Source organism: Vicugna pacos, chromosome 13, assembly GCF_048564905.1.
Source record: "Vicugna pacos chromosome 13, VicPac4, whole genome shotgun sequence".
NCBI lineage: Eukaryota > Metazoa > Chordata > Mammalia > Artiodactyla > Camelidae > Vicugna > Vicugna pacos.
The window spans coordinates 48,155,711-48,172,525 of NC_132999.1; the positions used below are offsets into that span (position 1 = coordinate 48,155,711).

Below are 16,815 nucleotides of genomic sequence, written 5' to 3' on the forward strand. Positions count from 1 at the left end.
GCAGAGGGCCAACCATAAAGTTAAATGTGAATTTTCTTACTGTGTTGGGGGTTAGCACCCTAACCCCTGTGTTCAAGGGTCAACTGTAGTTCCTTTCTGTTTCCAAGTCGGTCATTTTGTGTCCTCCCAGGAGTGTGTTCACTGCTCAGGGGGAATCTCTAGCCCCAGTATGGCACCCTCCCCGCCAGCCAGTGGTTTATTCCAGGGGTAAAAAAAACCAGAAGCTCCCTGAGGGTGGTGTCTGCCTTTGGTCCATTCCCTGCCTACCCCCATTGCTCTGGCAAGACATTCACAATAGTGGTTTTCACATAGGTTTTCCTTTTAAAGCCCATCTTTCCCGGCTATGAAATTGCCTCCTTTTTCCTCATGGCAGCATCTGGCCACTCAGAAATCCCCTTTTGTGGGAACTGGTGGCCCTCTCCTCTGCCCACCTTTTATGATCTTGCTCAATTTGGTCCCAAGATTAAATGCAATCATGGAAGTGAAAACTATGGGCATTTTGCATGTGGTCTTGTCCCCTAGGGGTTCTGTGCCAAGAAAGAACTCTGTCTCACTTGGTTGCTTATTGCTTGTCCCAGAATACTCTCCTCCTCAGGGTCCTCCTGTGCAGCAGAGATCATGTCTGTGGAGGACGGCAGGGGAACTGGTGTGAAGATGAGGGTGGGTGCTGGATATTGGGGACTGGCCCTTCAGCTTGTAGTAACTGCTCAGTGACCTAGAGAACTCCATGCTGGGGTGTGGAGGTCAGGAGGCCCAGGCAGTCCATGGTCCAGAAAGCCAGAGGGATGTTAGCAGGCAAAGGAAGGACACACTCGGTGTAGTATCTAGAATCCTCTTTCAGCTCCTGCCACAGCTAGAGACAGTGCCACCTTGTTACTCTGTCCTGTCCTCTGCCAACTGTGGTGCTTTGTTCCGTGACTGCATCAGCCAGGAAGCCAGAGTCCCACCCCCAGAGGAGATGAGGCCCGTGGTCTTACCTCACTGCTCAGGCCTGCACTGGGCTTGGAACCTGAGTCAGCCTCTGCACAGACAGTGTTTCTTCTCTTACCTCACTATACTGCACAGCGAGGCTCTCCAGCTGGTTGGTACACACTCTCCTCAGCCCAGGACCATACTGTATTTTAAACACTAGGATGAATTCCGGGACTAGGAGACAGTGTGAGTGTGTGGAGAGGGTGCTGGTTGTAGAGACATATACAGCTCTCTGACCTTGGTCAACAATAATGATACTAACATGTCTACTGAATGTTTGTTATGTGCCAGGCACTGTGCTGAATGCTCTACAAATACTATCTCAGTTGGTCCTTAAAATAATTTTTTGAGGTAGGTAACTGAGTTTCATTTTACATGTGAACAAACTGAAGCTTAGAGAGGCTGAAACAACTTGTAAGGCACAGCTGATAGGTGGTGAGCAAGGATCCAGCCCAGGCCCGTGACTAGCCTGCTGTTGAAGCTCTAGACTGAGAAGCTTGTTTCCTGATCTTTAAAATCAGGCCATTGTCTACCTCAGAGAGCTGAGGATTTAGATAGGGTTTGTTAAGGGTCTGGCACACAGACAAAACTTAATAAGTGATCATCCCATCATTTTTCCAGAAGCTCAGATGTCATTTTTATTCTGTGGTTTTAAAGTGAAGTAATCCTGGATGGTCATCTACAGCTGTCCTGTGCTGGGTGCTGCAGAGATGAGGACAGTCCTGGTCCCTCGGGCAGAGGGAGGGGGAGAGGGAGGAAAGAGTGGAGCAGGGGTGGCAAACAAAGGCTACCAGTACTGTGTGTGATCTGGATTGAGTCCCCTTTACCAAGAGGCAGGAGGCATCGTGCTGCCATCACCCAGGTGGGCAGTGTCCTTCCTGCACTAACCGGAGCTGGGGATGAAGGACTGAGTAGAACCCAGTTGGCTATTTGATAGCAAAGCTCCAAGGCTAAGTCAGCCAAACGCAAAGTGTTGGGCCCAGAGAAGCCAGCCCTCAGCGGCAGGAACCTAGAACCTGAGGGAAGCAGGGGCTGTGTCCGTCCCATTTCAGATCAGTCCCCACACGGCCATTCCTCATCCACAGTCTGATTTCTGAGAGACCTGTCCATGGTCTTCTGAAGGTCTGTAATGGTTGGCTGGTATCTTGGATTCCCTGAGAAGCAGCAGTTACGAAGGAAGGTTCCTCCAGCACCTACAGGGTTTTTGGAAACTTCTCAACTATTTCTTCGTAATCATGTTCATTATCTGCAAAAGAGACTAAGTTAGTGAGGACCTTTGGCTTTAGGCAGGTTCCTTCCCCTCTAAGGGCACACGTTCCCACCCTGGACAGGGAAGGGGCTGGTCTGGACGCTCTGAGATCCTTGCTAGCACAGGAACACAATTTGTGTCTGAGCACTTTGCACACATGTTCCCTTGTGCCTTGGGGAGTGTAGTGTGTTGGAGGATGAACTCATTTTCCTTGCCAAGGCCCTGGAGTCCCTGGGAGTGATAGTAGGAACCCTTCAGTCTAAGCCCACCCGCTATAGGCCTGTCCATCCAACTGGGAGTGTAGAAGGGTCTGCCCATGGGCAGGGCCCTGCCGAGGTTATGGCCAGCACCATCAGAGGCCAAAGCAGCAGCAGAGGAGTGGTGTGGGGGAGGGGAGAAGCAAGGACCAGGCTGAGCAGGGGCTGATGGACTCACCCAAATCCTGCGTGATGGGCTTAGTGGGCGTGAGGCCCTTCTTGCGGCCAGGAGTCTGACTATACAGATTTGAGATGTCCTCGGTGGTCTTTGGCCAGGTCTGCACCTTGGGTTTGGGCAGCAGAAATGGTTCCTGCAGTTTTAAGATTTGAGACGACTAAGAGGGAGAAAAAGCAGAAGTCAGCAGGGTCCCAAGAAATGGGGTAGCAGAGTCCATGAAATGCAATTTCCTTCAAATGTCATTTCCTCTGCTCCCCTCTCAACTTCCTTTTCAGAGTAGGGCTTCTCGGGACTCCTGGTGTTTTTGCTACAAGCACATGAAATGTTCTTTGGTGGGAAGAAGGGGGCCAGGGTGAGGGATGATAGGTTGAGGGCTAGAGATAGGGTGTCCCTGAGTTTCTCCACAGGGATTTGGTCATTGTCCTCCAAATCTTTGCTGAAGGAGAAAAAAAGCAGTTGTTACAACGCCTGAGAACAGAGTGCAGACAGAGCTGAGGGGGGTCCCAGAAGGAAGAGGACTTCACTGCATCCCTACCATGTGCCAGATGCCGTATGCTTGCCTGCTCATTTCATTCTCAGGTAACCCTCTGACTAGCAGTTTCACTTGCACATGAGGAAGCAGGCTGTGAGAAAGCCGTGGGGATCCTCACGAAGGGGATTCCCTAGCTGGGCCAAGGTTCGGACCCATGTCTGTGACCTCTAAAGCCACTTCTCTTCCCACGACAGCGTGCTTTTGAAAGCAAACAGCTCTGCTCCCTGAGGAGCAGCGGAGAACACCGCTGCCCAGAGAGGAAACGCTACTGGTTCCAGGCCTGCAACAGGGATCAGGCCCAAAGGAACTGCCAGGAACCAAGGCTGGGACTGAGGTCTCAGTTCTTTGTACCACATTCTTTCCAGCACTGTCACAGGGCTTGTGTTTCAGGTGTCCATTCCCAGTCCATTCTTGGTTCTGTCTACCCTATCCCCTGCCCCACAGATAGGAGCCCCTTCTGGAGCTGAGACCACTCAAGGTTTGTTCTTTCTTCTAAGAATTAAAAAAATTTTTTTTGGTAGGAGAGATCATTAGATTTATTTATTATTACTTTGTTGTTGTTGTTTTTTAATGGAGGTACTGAGGATTGAACCCAGAACCTCATGCATGCTAAGTATTCTTAGCATTCTACCGCTGAGCGAGACCCTCCCCTGCTTCATCTTTTTAACTTCTGCTGCCATTCCACTACCTCCCCCAGTACAAGATAGGAGTCTCCCCAAATCCCCAAACTCTATGCTTGTTTCAGTTCACAAAGTGCTTTTTATATAGATCATCCCCTCCTGTTCTCAGCAGGGTTTGGTAGTTAGGTGCTCAGATCATGTGGTCAGACCCATTTTCAGCCTTGCTAGCTGTGTGATCTCAGGTAAACTACTTTATCTCTCTGTGCCTCTTGTTTTCTCAACTGTAAAAAGAGCTATCATGCCCACCTCAGAGGGATGTCATGAGAGCTGGGTCGGGCAGTGCGTATGAGGTGCCTGCCCCAGAGTCAGTGCCCAACGAGTGGAGGCTAACACACTAGCACTGTGAGTTAGTGGTGTTACCCGAGGTTTGCTGGTGAGGAAACATGCTCAGGGGAGTACAGGCCAGAGTGAGTGAACTGGGATGTGAACTTAGTGTTTCTGACTCTGAACCTTCTCCCTCATGATTCCATTTGGTTCAGTTAACTCACCAGCACTTTCTCTGCCTACCTTGGAGTGTGTGAGGTCCCTGCCCCCGCAGAACCCCGTTCTAGCCACAGAGACCAAGCACAACTGATTAAAACTTACATGTCCCCCCACCTCCAAGCTACGTACAAAGTGCGGTGTGAATACAGAAGAGGGGGACCGTCACTGCCCAGGAGGAGATCTGAGCTGGGCCTTGCCCATGAGCCTGAAAGGAGGAAGAACCTTCCAGGCAAAAGGATGGGGGTGTCTGAAGTGCTGAGGTAGGAATCTCGGCATACTGGGGGAGCCTCAGGAGTGTCTCTGGCTAGAGTGTGAGCTGTGGAGTGGTAGTGGAAGATGGGCCTGGGACGGCAAAGCTGAATCAGCTCATAAGGCCCCTGGATGCCATGTTAAGGGTTCGCATTACCCCCCAGCAATGGGGAGCCAATGAAGGTTTCAGAAAATGGGGCTGGGGCCCCCTGCTGACCAGAGAGGGATTTGGGAGGCCATTCTGACAGCTGTAGGGCGGGATTGAAGAGGCTGCTGAACTAGTTTTATGTGAAAAATGCAGAAGCTTGAACCAGGGAGTGACAGTCGGGTGACAGAGAGAGGTAAGCACCGTGAACTTGGAGGCAGGATGCTTATGCTCCAGTTCAGGCCCCTCATTTACTGTGTAACTCTGGGCGAGTCTCAGAGTCTCTGAGACCTCATTTTCTCAGCTGTAAAATAGGGAAAATCATACCAATGTCAGGATGGTCAGGATCGAATAAGAATAAAAGTTACGAAGTGTGCACACTTATAAACTGCAGGTTCTGTACAACTAAGAGCAACGTGATGCTGGACAAAAACGGCAGGACCTGAATGATCCCAGCAGGTGGTCCCTCCCTGCCCACTTGGGTTCTGTTGGTACCTTGACGCCTTTCTCCTTGCTGCCCTGCTTCTTCTGCCCACTGAGGCCCTTACTTTTCGGAGGCCTGGGCGGGGGAGCTTGACTCTCGAAGGTTGGTAACTTCCGAAGGCGATAGTAGAAGGCCTCCGTCAGCTCCTCCACTGTGGCTACGGGGAGGGACCCAGGCGGCTGGCTTGGCGGCTCCTCTTCCTCCGCAACAGTCAGGTCCAGCCACCGCGGAGGGATCTCGAAGCACATCCCTGGCTTGGAGTCCAGGCTGACCACCAAGAAGGGTTCCACGATCTTCTCCTCCAGCCGCAGGCCCGGGAAGGAGGTCAGAGGGTCAGCAGGGTGGTTGGTGTCCTTGACCATCACCTTGACCTCACAGGGCAGTGAGAACTGGACAGTCAGATCCTGCAGGCTGTAGCGCCGGCCGTCGCTCAGCTCCTCCACGAAGCCGCCGGCAGTGTGGAGGGGCAGCATAATCTGTTCTTGGTGCTCGGCCTCCCCTCCGCACTCTTCTTCCCCTTCCTTCTCAGCCTCGTCACTCAGCCGCTGACACACCAAGACATCTGTGTCCCTGTCTTCAGCCCCCAGGGCCTGGTCTGACCACAATACCTCCAGCCTGTCGCCCATGGCTAGGGATGTGAACCCGGGGTTCTCCAACCCCTCGCCCTCATAGTCCTTTGTGGCCACCACCCGGAGGGACTGGCCGGGCTGGAGGGCACCCAGGAGGTCATAGGCCGTGGGGAACTCTCTGGGCCGCCGCCGCAGCTTGCCCTGGTAGGCCCCGGAGATCATAAAGTGTCTGGGCATCTTCCGGCCCTTGGTGGAGGCCAGGAGCCGCCAGGGTGGTGAGGCCACGCCATGGATGCAGAGCCTCTGGCCTTTCTTTAAGGAGCCCACCCACGGGCTGAGGAAGATTGGGGGCCCGTCCGGGACTTCCAGGATCTCTGTGGGCAGGGGAAAGGGGCCTCCCCGGGCCAGGACCTCGCTCAGCAGCATTGGTTGGATGAAGTGGATGTGTTGAGAGGAGGCGGTGACGTCCTCCACGTCCACCTCCAGGGTGGAGGGGATCTTGACAACGGACCTGCGCACTGTGGAGGGAAGAGGTCAGCTCGGGGGGCACCTCCCACCCCGTCAGAGGTCTGGCCAGCTGACTTCTTTCCTGTCCTCATCTTTTCTTTCCTAACAGCAGTATCCTGTGGTACCGGGTTCCCTGCCCACTCTTCCACCTCTTTCTTAAAAGTTACTACAGAAAGTTTTAAACATTTATAAAAGTAGGGAAACTAGTATAGTGAACCCCCATGTACCTGTCACTCAGGTTCAACATTTAACTCACGGCCTATCTTCTTTCATTTATATCTCGTATCTATTTCCCTCCACTGGATCATTTTGAATCAGAATAATCACATTATGCCATCTGTGACTATTTTGATGTGTATCACTAAAAAGAAGGGATAATTCAAAAATTAAAAATAATAGTAACCACTGGGCCGTGATCACATCAAAACACTAATAATTTTGAATGAATATCCAATCAGTTCAACTAAATTTTCTAAAAATTTTAATTGGATTTTGAATGTAATTTGATAAGCTGCTTTTCCAAATCCTTTCTGGATTGAAATAGATAAAATCAAGAAAAACACTGACTACATGACCTTGGACAACTTCTTGGAACATTGATTAGTTAGTTCCCAGGGCATAAAATCTGGAAGAGAATGAGGAACACTGGCCTCTCCACTGTGTGGACTGAGGCGCACCACGTGGAAGACAGAGCAAGGAATGTTCACCCCATTTTACAGATTAGAACACTGAGGCTCTGGGGCATGGTGGTGACTTTCCTCAGGTCACACTTTTGGGAATTTTGCTCTATGCCAAATGAGCTGATAACTGGTTAAAGCTGAGAGATGAGCACATGGAGGTTCACTATACTGGTCGGTTTTTTTCCTTCAAAATGCTTTCTAGATTACCTGAGCTGCTTCATTCCAGGGAAGCCAACTCCTTACTTAAAGAACTAGTGAGCAAAGCATAGGGTATTTCGTAGGACAGTCCTCAGAGCATGCAGAGTGGGGTTGGTGAGGCAGAGGCAGAACCTGGCCAGGTCTGGCCAGTCAGAGGCCCAGCCTGAGTGGAGGTAGAAGAATGGGAGCCTGGGGAACCTCTACAGCTCCAAACACAATGTTCTGTATTCCCTGTGCAAAGAGTAGACAGGAGGAGGTTTCAGTTTAATAAATGAAGAGGGAGTGATGGGATTAAAATACCACTATTGCAGTTTCTAAGGAAATCATGGATCTAGGCAGTGACCATTGACAACCACTCACATGACAAACACTGACTCATCTGTTGTGTTACTGGATCTGCACCACACGGCAAGGCTGGTGCTGCAAGTCAAGTTGGTGGCAGACACAGAGCTGAATTCCTGGCCCCACACCTCACACGGCGATGAGAAACGGTGTGCCTCTTGCACACTTGGTCAGGACACTAGAGCTAACTGCCTTTATAGGTGCAGAAGAGTGAATGTATCCAGCATGACACTGCCCTCCCTAGAAAGGCCCACCTGCAAGCTTGGTCCTTGGCTGGCATGTGGGAACATGGGTTTTAGGAGGATGCCCACCATTCCCTGACAGGAGTGGCTCACTGTGCCTGCAAACAAGGTGGCTTATGCCCCAAACCTGCTTTCCTTTGGGGAGGCTGGAATTTTGATATGTGCCAGCCAGAGGGTGTCCACGTGACCAGCACCTGGGAAAAACCTTGGGCACTGGGTCTCCAGTGAGCTTTCCTGGTGGACAGCATCTGACACATGTCACAAATCAGTGCTGGAGGAGTTAAGTGTGGCCTGTGTGTGTGACTCCACCAGGAGAGAATTCTTGGAAGCTGCACCTGGTTGCCTCCAGACTTCACCCCATGCGCCTTTTCCTCTGCTGACGGCGCTTTGTCTTTTTGCTGTAATAAATGACAGCTGTATGTACGACTGTCCACGGAGCCTGTGAGCCCTCCTGGCGAAATCATTGAACCCTGGGGGCGGTCTTGGGGTGACACAACAGAAAATGCAGGGGACAGAGGAACATGTTACCACCACCACAAGGATGCTGGTAACGAAATCCAAAACTTGAGAAAAACTAGAGCACAAATGGCCTAGCCCCTTCAACAGATAAACTACCAGAGGAATAAAGAAGGGGAAGCTGGAGATGAAAAGAGACCTTAGAGACCTAATTAATAGTCAACGACAACACTGTGGACCTTGTGTGGACCCTGATGTGAATAAAATGTAAAAAAATGAGACAACAGAGAGAATTCAAACACCAAGTGGGTATGACCTCTAAGTGGTGGTATTAGGAGTTATTGTTAACTTTTTGGTGTGATGATGGTATTGTGTGTCTGTTAAAAAAAAATAAGTCATTTTTAAAAGAAGCATATATTGGAACATTTACAAAAGAAATGATATGGTACCTGGGGTTGGCTTTGATGTAATCAGGTGGGATGGAGTGGGGAGAGGGGGAAGATGAAACACGGTCAGTTGTGAGTTGATAATTGTGATTTGGGGTGATGGGGTCGTGGGGTTTGCCATACTATTCTCAGCTTCTGTATATGTTAGACTTTTTCCATAATAAAGCAGTTTTAAAAGATTTTTTTTTAAGGGCAAAGAATCCCCACTTGGCTCTGTAGTTTGTCAACAACCCAACCGTACTCTGCATAACTACCAGAGAGCTGAACTGAACCTCAAACCCTCTGCCCTCCAGGGAAGAGGTCCTAGGGCACCAGGTCTTCTGCCTCTGCTCCAGCTTGGCCTCTGAGCCACCAGCCCTGGCCAGGTTCTGCCTGTTTCACTGTTCCTCGCCATGCCGCCTCCAGCCTGTCCTAAGAAATAACCTACAAAGCAGCTGCGGGATTCAGCCAGACAGTGCCCTCCCACACAGGAGGGCCTTCACGAACAATCCTGCTCTCTCCAGAGACAGGAAAATATGTGTCTCCTGAGCACATGGGCAAAGCTTCACTTTGTTACACTGCGTTTCTTTGTCTTAGCTGCTGTCAGGCTCACAACCCAACTTTTGCCTAATTTTATAAAGTACGTGGGAATTAACTCAGGTTATTCCCATTTTCACACCTAACTTCCACTGTTGGGGAATCCTGATTCTGTTACATTTTATATACCAGGTACTCCACCTGGAATTCTTGGACTGTCCATGGGGATGGGGTGTATCGTCCCATCACCAGCTCCTCAGGGACCCTCTGTCCCTCCCACTCCCGCCCCACCCACCTGCCCGGGGAACTCACTGTGCATGATGGCTTCGATCTTGTACTCGGGCCTCAGCCTCTGGGAGCACCAGGGGAGGGCAGGGCAGGTGAGGAGGCGGTCCCTCAGGGCCGGGTCCTGCAGGACCTGGAGCAGGGTCCGATGGGTGCCAGGCTCCAGTTCCCAGAAGGGCCCCTTCTGGGATAGGGGCAGATGCAATAGGACCTGCTGGGCCCCAGTGTCCAGCACACAGCGGGCACAGCAGGTCCCGAGGTCCATTTCCACAGCCACAAGCTTGAGGGGCTGCTTCTCAGGCACCACCCTGGCCTTGGTGGCAATTTTGTAGGTTGACATGAAGCAGATGGGCAGCTTCTTGGAGCTCTGGTTTGCAGCAGAGACCAGCTCCTCCAGGGTTCCATAGCTCTGGGGGCCAGTGAGGAGGCTGAAGTGGCCTGCAGGGCACAGCAGGGGTGTCAGGGTCGGGCAGGCCTTTGCTGGGCCCAAGGCCACATATCTCGGTCTGGCTGCCAAGAACCAGCCAGAACCCCTGGGGGCAGGTGCCAAGGGTGGGCCAGCGTCTGAATATTCGGGCTGCAGGGCTGAGGGACAGGAGGTGGCACTGACGATGTATGAATGGACAGTGAGGAGTGGGGACAGTTCCTTCTGACACAGACAGGCACAGACACAGAGGCTCTGTCACCAGAGACAGAACAAACAGGGATGCATCTCCCAACAGACACACTGACCACTGCCACATTTTTCTACTGCCAGATCCTATCTGCCTCTAACTTTGTCATCTTCGCCTCCAGATACCTCACCACTGCTCCAATCCTACACACCAGCACCTATCACCCCATCCTGGGTAAGTGAGCGCCATTGTCCCTCCCAAACTAGAAACCCAGGAGCTACTGACCCAATGACCTCTGACCACCCCCTTCACCCCCATCTGACTGCCAGATGGCTTGTCCCGTCCACCCCACCTCCTATCCATTCTTCTGCCACCAGACTGGCCTACAATACCCCACACCTAGACATAACATCACTTCCGGGGGGTTTCTGCCCAGAATACTCAACACAAATGAATCTATTCAAGGAAACACCACACAAACCTGGACTGAGGCACATTCTACCAAAGTACTGATCTGGACTCTTTGAAAATATCAGTCAAGACAAAGGAGGGATGAGGAACTGTTCCAGCCTGAAGGAGACTAAAGGAGGCCAACTGAATGCCATGTGCAAGCTGGGACTGGCTTCTGGATCAAGGCAAAAACCTGGCTATCAAGGACATTATTAGGGCAGCTGGTGAAGTTTGAATACAGACTATGGGTTAGATAGTAGGACTGTAACCATAGTAAACTTCCTGAATTTGATCATTGAACTACAGTTTTGTGAGCAAATGTTCTTGTTTTTTAGGAGATATACTAAATGTTAGGAGTAATATTTAAATGTAAAGGGGCATCATGCCTGCAATTTACTCTCAAATGGTTCAGGAAAAATGTATGTATATACATACATATATAGTAATATCTGTTCATATGTGTATATATATAAATATATGTATATAAAGAGAGAAAGCAAATGTTATAAAGTGATCAATAATTGGTGAAATGGGATAAAACGTGTACAAGAGTTCTAGGAAGTCTTCTGTAAATTTGAAATTATTTCAAAATTTAAAAAAATTCAAAATACAAAATAAAATACATCACTGCACTATTTAAAACCCTCTTTGGTGGGGGAGGGTATAGCCCAGTGGTAAAGTACATGCCAAGCATGCATGAGGTCCTGGGTTCAAGCCTCAGTACCTCCACTTAAAAATATACATAAATAAATGAACCTAATTACCTCCCCATCAAAAAACAAAACAAACAAAAAAAACAATTTTAAAACCCTCTTTGGAGGGAGAGGGTATAGCTCAGTGGTAGAGTGTGTGCGTAGCATGCAGTACTGGGTTCAACCCCCAGTACCTCCATTACATACATAAATAAATACCCAGGGGGTAAAAAACATCTTTGGCTACTTAATGTCTTCAAAATAAAGACTGAAATATGTCTGTGCCCCACACAAGCCCCAGGTGCTGGCTTCCACGCCCCTCACCTGGAACCCATGCCCTTGTCCGTTCTTCCCTGCTGGCAGTCATGGTAAACCGAGAACAAGCCCTCAGAGGGCATCTGTTCTCTGCCTGGCCCTGTTCCAAGTGCTCATAGGTGGCAACTCATTTAACCCTCTTATCAACCCTGATTGTCCTGTTACAGAGGAGGAAATTGAGGCCCAGAGAGGTCATAGGAACTCGCCACAGCCACAGCTAGTAGCCTGCAGAGCTGGGATCCCCTCCAAGGTGTCAGCACCCAGGCCCATGGTCCACCACGCTACATGCCTCCTGCAATGACTGCGCTATGAGGGGTTTCTGGAGGCTGCTCCCTCCAGCTGGGAGCCTTTCTCCAGCTCAGGTGCCACCTCCTCCAGGAAGCTTGCACAGATCTCTAAGGCAGGCCACTCTGGCCCAGAGCCCTCTCTAAAACCTGTGCCTACTTCTACTGTTGTCCTCACTGCCATCCTGGAACCTGCACCTGGTTCATCCTGAGCCCCATACCCCCAGCCCCCAGCACAAGGCCTGGCACATAGTGAGTGGCAAGAAATATTTGGTGAGTGAATGTGTGAGCGAACACAGAAACATGCATGTGGACAGAGCCCTGGAACAAGGAACGCCCAGCCAAAAGGCAGATGAGATCAGACATGGATACTGAGAGGGTGTGGCCACACTAGCTCCAGGCATCGTCAGAGCACTGAGGACATCTGGGCCTTGGGGCTGGGTAGTGGGGGATGTGAGCGTTGTGTGTGCCAGCCCAGAGGGGTGGGAGTTTGTGCTGGGGTCAAGTGTGTCCAAGGGTGTGCCTGCCTGGAGGGTTCCAGGGCACTGAGGGAGACAGAGGTGCCCACCTTACCCTGGAAGTTGGGAGCAAGCACCATCGTCTGGCCTGTCTCCGGATTCTCGCAGACCACCTTCTGGAGGTGAACCTGGATGACCTTGATCAGGTCCCCTGTGGAGAGGCAGCACTCATTCCCAGAGATCTCGTAGATGGAGCCTACGGAGACACAGACTCAGTTTCCTGGTTCAGCTAGGGCAAAATGCTGGGCAGCCTGGACCCTATTCCCCAAAAGGCCCTGCTCTGCCACACCTTTGCACATGCTGTTCCAGCTGCCTGGAATGCTCTTCCCTGTCTTCCCTGCCGAACGGCCACTGGCTCAGCTGTCCTCAGGCAGCAAAAACTCTGCCTTTGCTTTCTTTTAGTGCTGACTGTACCCCTCTGTGGTCAACTTCTGTGGCCCACTTCTGTGGCCCTTGTCACATCCCCTGGCCTCCTGAACTGAGCTCACAGGGCACGACTGACCCATCTCAGCATCACTGCAACCAGCACAGGCCCAGCTTCGAAGCATGTGCTAAAGTCATGAATGAGTAAACAACCCAATAAACCCCAATTCCCTTGTACAGCTACGAAATCAGGCCCAGAGAGGTTCAGTGACTGCCCTGAAGTCACACAGAGCCGAACACCCACACTGGCATCTTCTTCAGATGGACTGTTTTTAGAGGACGCACTGGAGTGAATGACGGGCCGCTGACAGGGTGGGCTCAGTAGGCAGTGCTCTGGGCCCCCACCTTCAAGCACAGCAGCCCCACTTTCCTGGTTTAAAGTGTTTAAAGCAGTGTCCAGAACATGGAAGGTACTCATTAAAGATTTACATGGGCAGTGCACAAGCCCTCCATCCGGCCAATGAGGGGCTGGACAGTGCAGGCTGACGGGCATTGAGGACACACGATTCTACCCCATCCCCAGGGCAGCCTCAGCAGGGCCCTTCAAAGAGCCCTGAGAAACTGATGAAAATCCCACCCCTCATCCCCAGGAAAATGCACACAGGCTCATAAAACAGTTCTGACTACAGTTTCAGGGGGTGGACCCCCCGGGCCAGCAGTAACAGCAGCAGTCGGTGCTGAGCACTTACTACATACCCAGTGCTGTGCTTGGTACTGCAGAAGTGTCACTGCATTTAAGACCCATGACTGTCCCTGGAGGAAAGGACAGTTTCTGTTTCCTAAATAACAAAACTGAGCCTCGGCAGGGCAGAGAGGGTGGCCCAAGTTTATCAGATAACAGGAGGCAGAAGTGGGACTTAGTCCAGGGTGTTTGCCTTCAAAGCTGGGGCTCCTAACCTCACAGTGTCTGGTGCAGCCGCCTGCCCCACCAGCATCACCACCTGCCCTCCTCCAATCCACCCCCACATCTCACCCTGTCAGGTTCTTATCTTACTCTCACTTCCGCCACTTCCTGTCACTTCCCACCACCCGGGTCAGGCAGAATGAGGAAACTCAGCTATTGAGACACACAGTGGGCAGGGCACATCGGAGGAGACCAGCAAACAGAGCACAGATGCCTGCAGGGAGCCCCCAGGGGGGAGTCAGGGTTTGAATCCAGATCCATTGGATTCCCAAAGTGGACCTGGCAAGACCCCGTGGTGTGGTGGCCTGCCTGTCCCCTGTGTGACCCTCCACGTGTCTCACCCTTGGTCTAGACCCCACTTGGGGCCTCGGAACACTTTACTGGAAGCTGCTGTGGAAGAGCAAGGGGATGGATGGAGGGGACAGGAGGGGGCAGGGCACCCATAAATAGTTTGCTTTCTAAGGAAGAAGCCTCCTCCCACCCCACCCAGACTCTCGCTTCCCTCTCTCCTCCACCTCTGCCTTCCCCACTCAGTTGCCCACAGCTCCTCCCTCACCCCCAGAGCTGCTGCCACTCCTTTCACAAACAGTCAACGCCTCCTCCCTTGCTCTTTCAGACAATGACTATTGACTGAGCACCAGCTGTGTACCCTTGAGAACCTGGCCGGTTGTGGCCAGGTGGGCAGATGTGCAAGTGTGCAAGAAGCAGAGAGCCAGGAAGACTTCCCAGAGGAGGAAGAGTCTTTTAGGACGAAAACTGAAGAGCTGATCAGATCAAGTACCGCCCATTGCCGGAGGGCAGAGGCGGGGTGGAGGGACAGAAGGAAGGCCCCGTAGATGGGCATCAAGGCGGAGGAGTGGGAGGGCAAACGGAGAGGAGGGCTGACCTGGCGCTTCAAAATTAAACAACAGCTCGGCATCTTGAGCGCCCCAACGCCGCGACCCAGCACAGTCACCCTTAAGAAATGCGCACCGGGGTTCCATCCCAGCTTGGCTAAGTTTCACCGGCCTGAGTGTTTGAGCTCATTTACTTCCAATCACCACCCTGCGGAGCAATCAGCAATCCCCCATTCCGCGGACGCAAAAGCCGTGGCCCGGAGAAGTCGGAGTGTGGCACCAAATCACAGTTTGGGCAGTGGCTGTGTCGGGATTTGAACCCGGGGTGCAGCTTTTCGGGTTCCTAACGCCCTGGCAGGGAGAGCCGGTCCGTGGCCGCGCCGCGGGTCGGAGGGGGCTCAGCCCTCCACTCACCCTGGAAATAGACCCCGGAGCAGACCTGCAGCACACGCGGGAGTGAGGCGGGGTCCAGGGAGCACACGAAGTCCTGCAGCGACACGGGCTCCATGCTCCGAGCGGCTCGCTGGACGCGGATTGAGTGGCTCGCCCGCAGCAGAGCCCGGCAGCCCCGCCTCGGTCGTCCTCGCGGGGCGGGGTTGGGCGGAGTGGCTCCGCCCAAGGGCTTGCGGGACGCGACCCCGTGCTCTCAGAGAAGCGGTATCCTTCTCCCGGCCTCAGTTCCCTCATCTCTACAAGAGGGTTGCATGACCCACCTCTCACATGGATGGCACGACTTAGAAGGTCTAGATCAGGACCTGATACCCTGAAGGTCCTGAGTAAATATAAGCTGGTCCCCACGTGCCCAGTCATCAGTGATGTACCGCATCGTGGAGGGCGGGCGAGGATGAAGATGAAGGAAAAACCCCCAACTCCCTCCCTAGTTCTCCCTTCCTCTCTGTTCTACCGAGGAAACGCGGTCCGCCTGGTGTAGGTCCGAGTCTCACTGGAGAGACACAGCCTTGCCGTTTAGGTCTGAGGGGGAAGATAAAGTATCTGGTATCCTGAATCCCTCTCTAGGACACTCCGCGGTTCTCTACTGATGGGGAGCTCACTACCTTTCCAGGACGCTCATACCCTCTGGACAATCCTACTTAAAAATTCTTCCTTGGAGCAACCTGAATGTCCATCCACAGATGATTAGATAAAGATGTGGGGTGTGTGTGTGTGTGTGTGTGTGTGTGTGTGTGTACATACATATACATACACACACATACATATATATACACACACAATGGAATTCTCCTCAGCCATAAAAAAGAAGGAAATAATGCCATTAGCAGCAACATGGATGGACCTGGAGATTATCATACTAAGTTAAGTAAGTCAGACAGAGAAGAACATATCATATGATATCACTTATATGTGGAATCTAAAAAAAAAAGACACAAATGAACTTATTTACAAAACAGAAACAGACTCACAGACATAGAAAACAAATTTATGGTTACCAAAGGGGAAATGGAGGGGAGGGATAAATTAGGAGTTTGGGATTAGCAGATACAATCTACTACATGCAAAATAGATAAACAAGGTCCTAACATATATAGCATTGGGAACTATATTCAATAGCTTGTAATAACCTATAATGGAAAAGAGTATTATATATATATATATGTATAACTGAATGACTATGCTGCCCATCAGAAAATAACTCGATGTTGTAAATTAACTATACTTCAATTTAAAAAAAAAAAAAGAGGGCGTGATACAGCTCATGGTAGAGGGGTTCAATTCCCAGTACCTCCATTAAATAAACAAACAAACAAACAAACAAACAAAAAACGTAATTACCTCCCCCTCCTGAAAAAAAACAAAACAAACAAATAAAAAGAAGATATGAATGACCGAACAGCCCTAAAAAAATTATTCTTTGAGCTAAAGAGAAATCTGCTTAGGAGAGAGACCAGCCACTTCTCCTGACCCCACAGGGGTAGATAAGGCTTTTCCATTTTCCTGTCCCTCAGGATTTAGACCAACTGAGGTTCAAACACCAATTCCTCCTGCTTGTTATGAAACTTTAAGCAAATCACTTTGGTTTTGAATTTTAGTTTCCTCATCTGTAAAATGGGGGAAGAATCTTCTCTGAGCTGTTTGTGAGGATTAAAGAGATGATATAGATATTGTGGTTATAGACATTCTGCAAAATGCTTTATTTAATTTTTTGTTACTGTAAAAGTAACAGACTTCTAGTCAGAAATAACAAAAGTTTTAAAAAAAGAATAAACCCTAATTAAAGACGTTTGACAAATAAAAAAGGACTTTCTTTTTCCACCATCCAAATATAACTAATATTTTGCTGTGTTTCTTTC

The 16,815-nt window shown here is 50.8% G+C and overlaps 1 protein-coding gene across 3 annotated transcripts; it reads right to left on the reverse strand.

The window, feature by feature from the left end:
• Positions 1-1,591: 1,591 nt before the first annotated feature.
• THEMIS2 (thymocyte selection associated family member 2) lies at positions 1,592-15,033 on the reverse strand. 3 transcript variants are annotated; one of them, XM_072974987.1, is made up of 6 exons: positions 14,921-15,033; positions 12,399-12,539; positions 9,498-9,908; positions 5,241-6,316; positions 2,657-2,789; positions 1,592-2,218 (listed from the first exon to the last, which is right to left on the reverse strand). In XM_072974987.1, the coding sequence occupies exons 1-6, from the start codon at positions 15,012-15,014 to the stop codon at positions 2,166-2,168; spliced, it is 1,908 nt and encodes a 635-aa protein (XP_072831088.1). In that variant the 5' UTR covers positions 15,015-15,033; the 3' UTR covers positions 1,592-2,165. The 3 variants fall into 3 exon arrangements, with proteins under 3 accessions (XP_072831088.1, XP_015095877.2, XP_072831089.1); XM_015240391.3 differs by having other exon boundaries at positions 2,657-2,813; XM_072974988.1 differs by lacking the exon at positions 14,921-15,033 and having other exon boundaries at positions 2,657-2,813; positions 12,394-12,517.
• Positions 15,034-16,815: the final 1,782 nt, after the last annotated feature.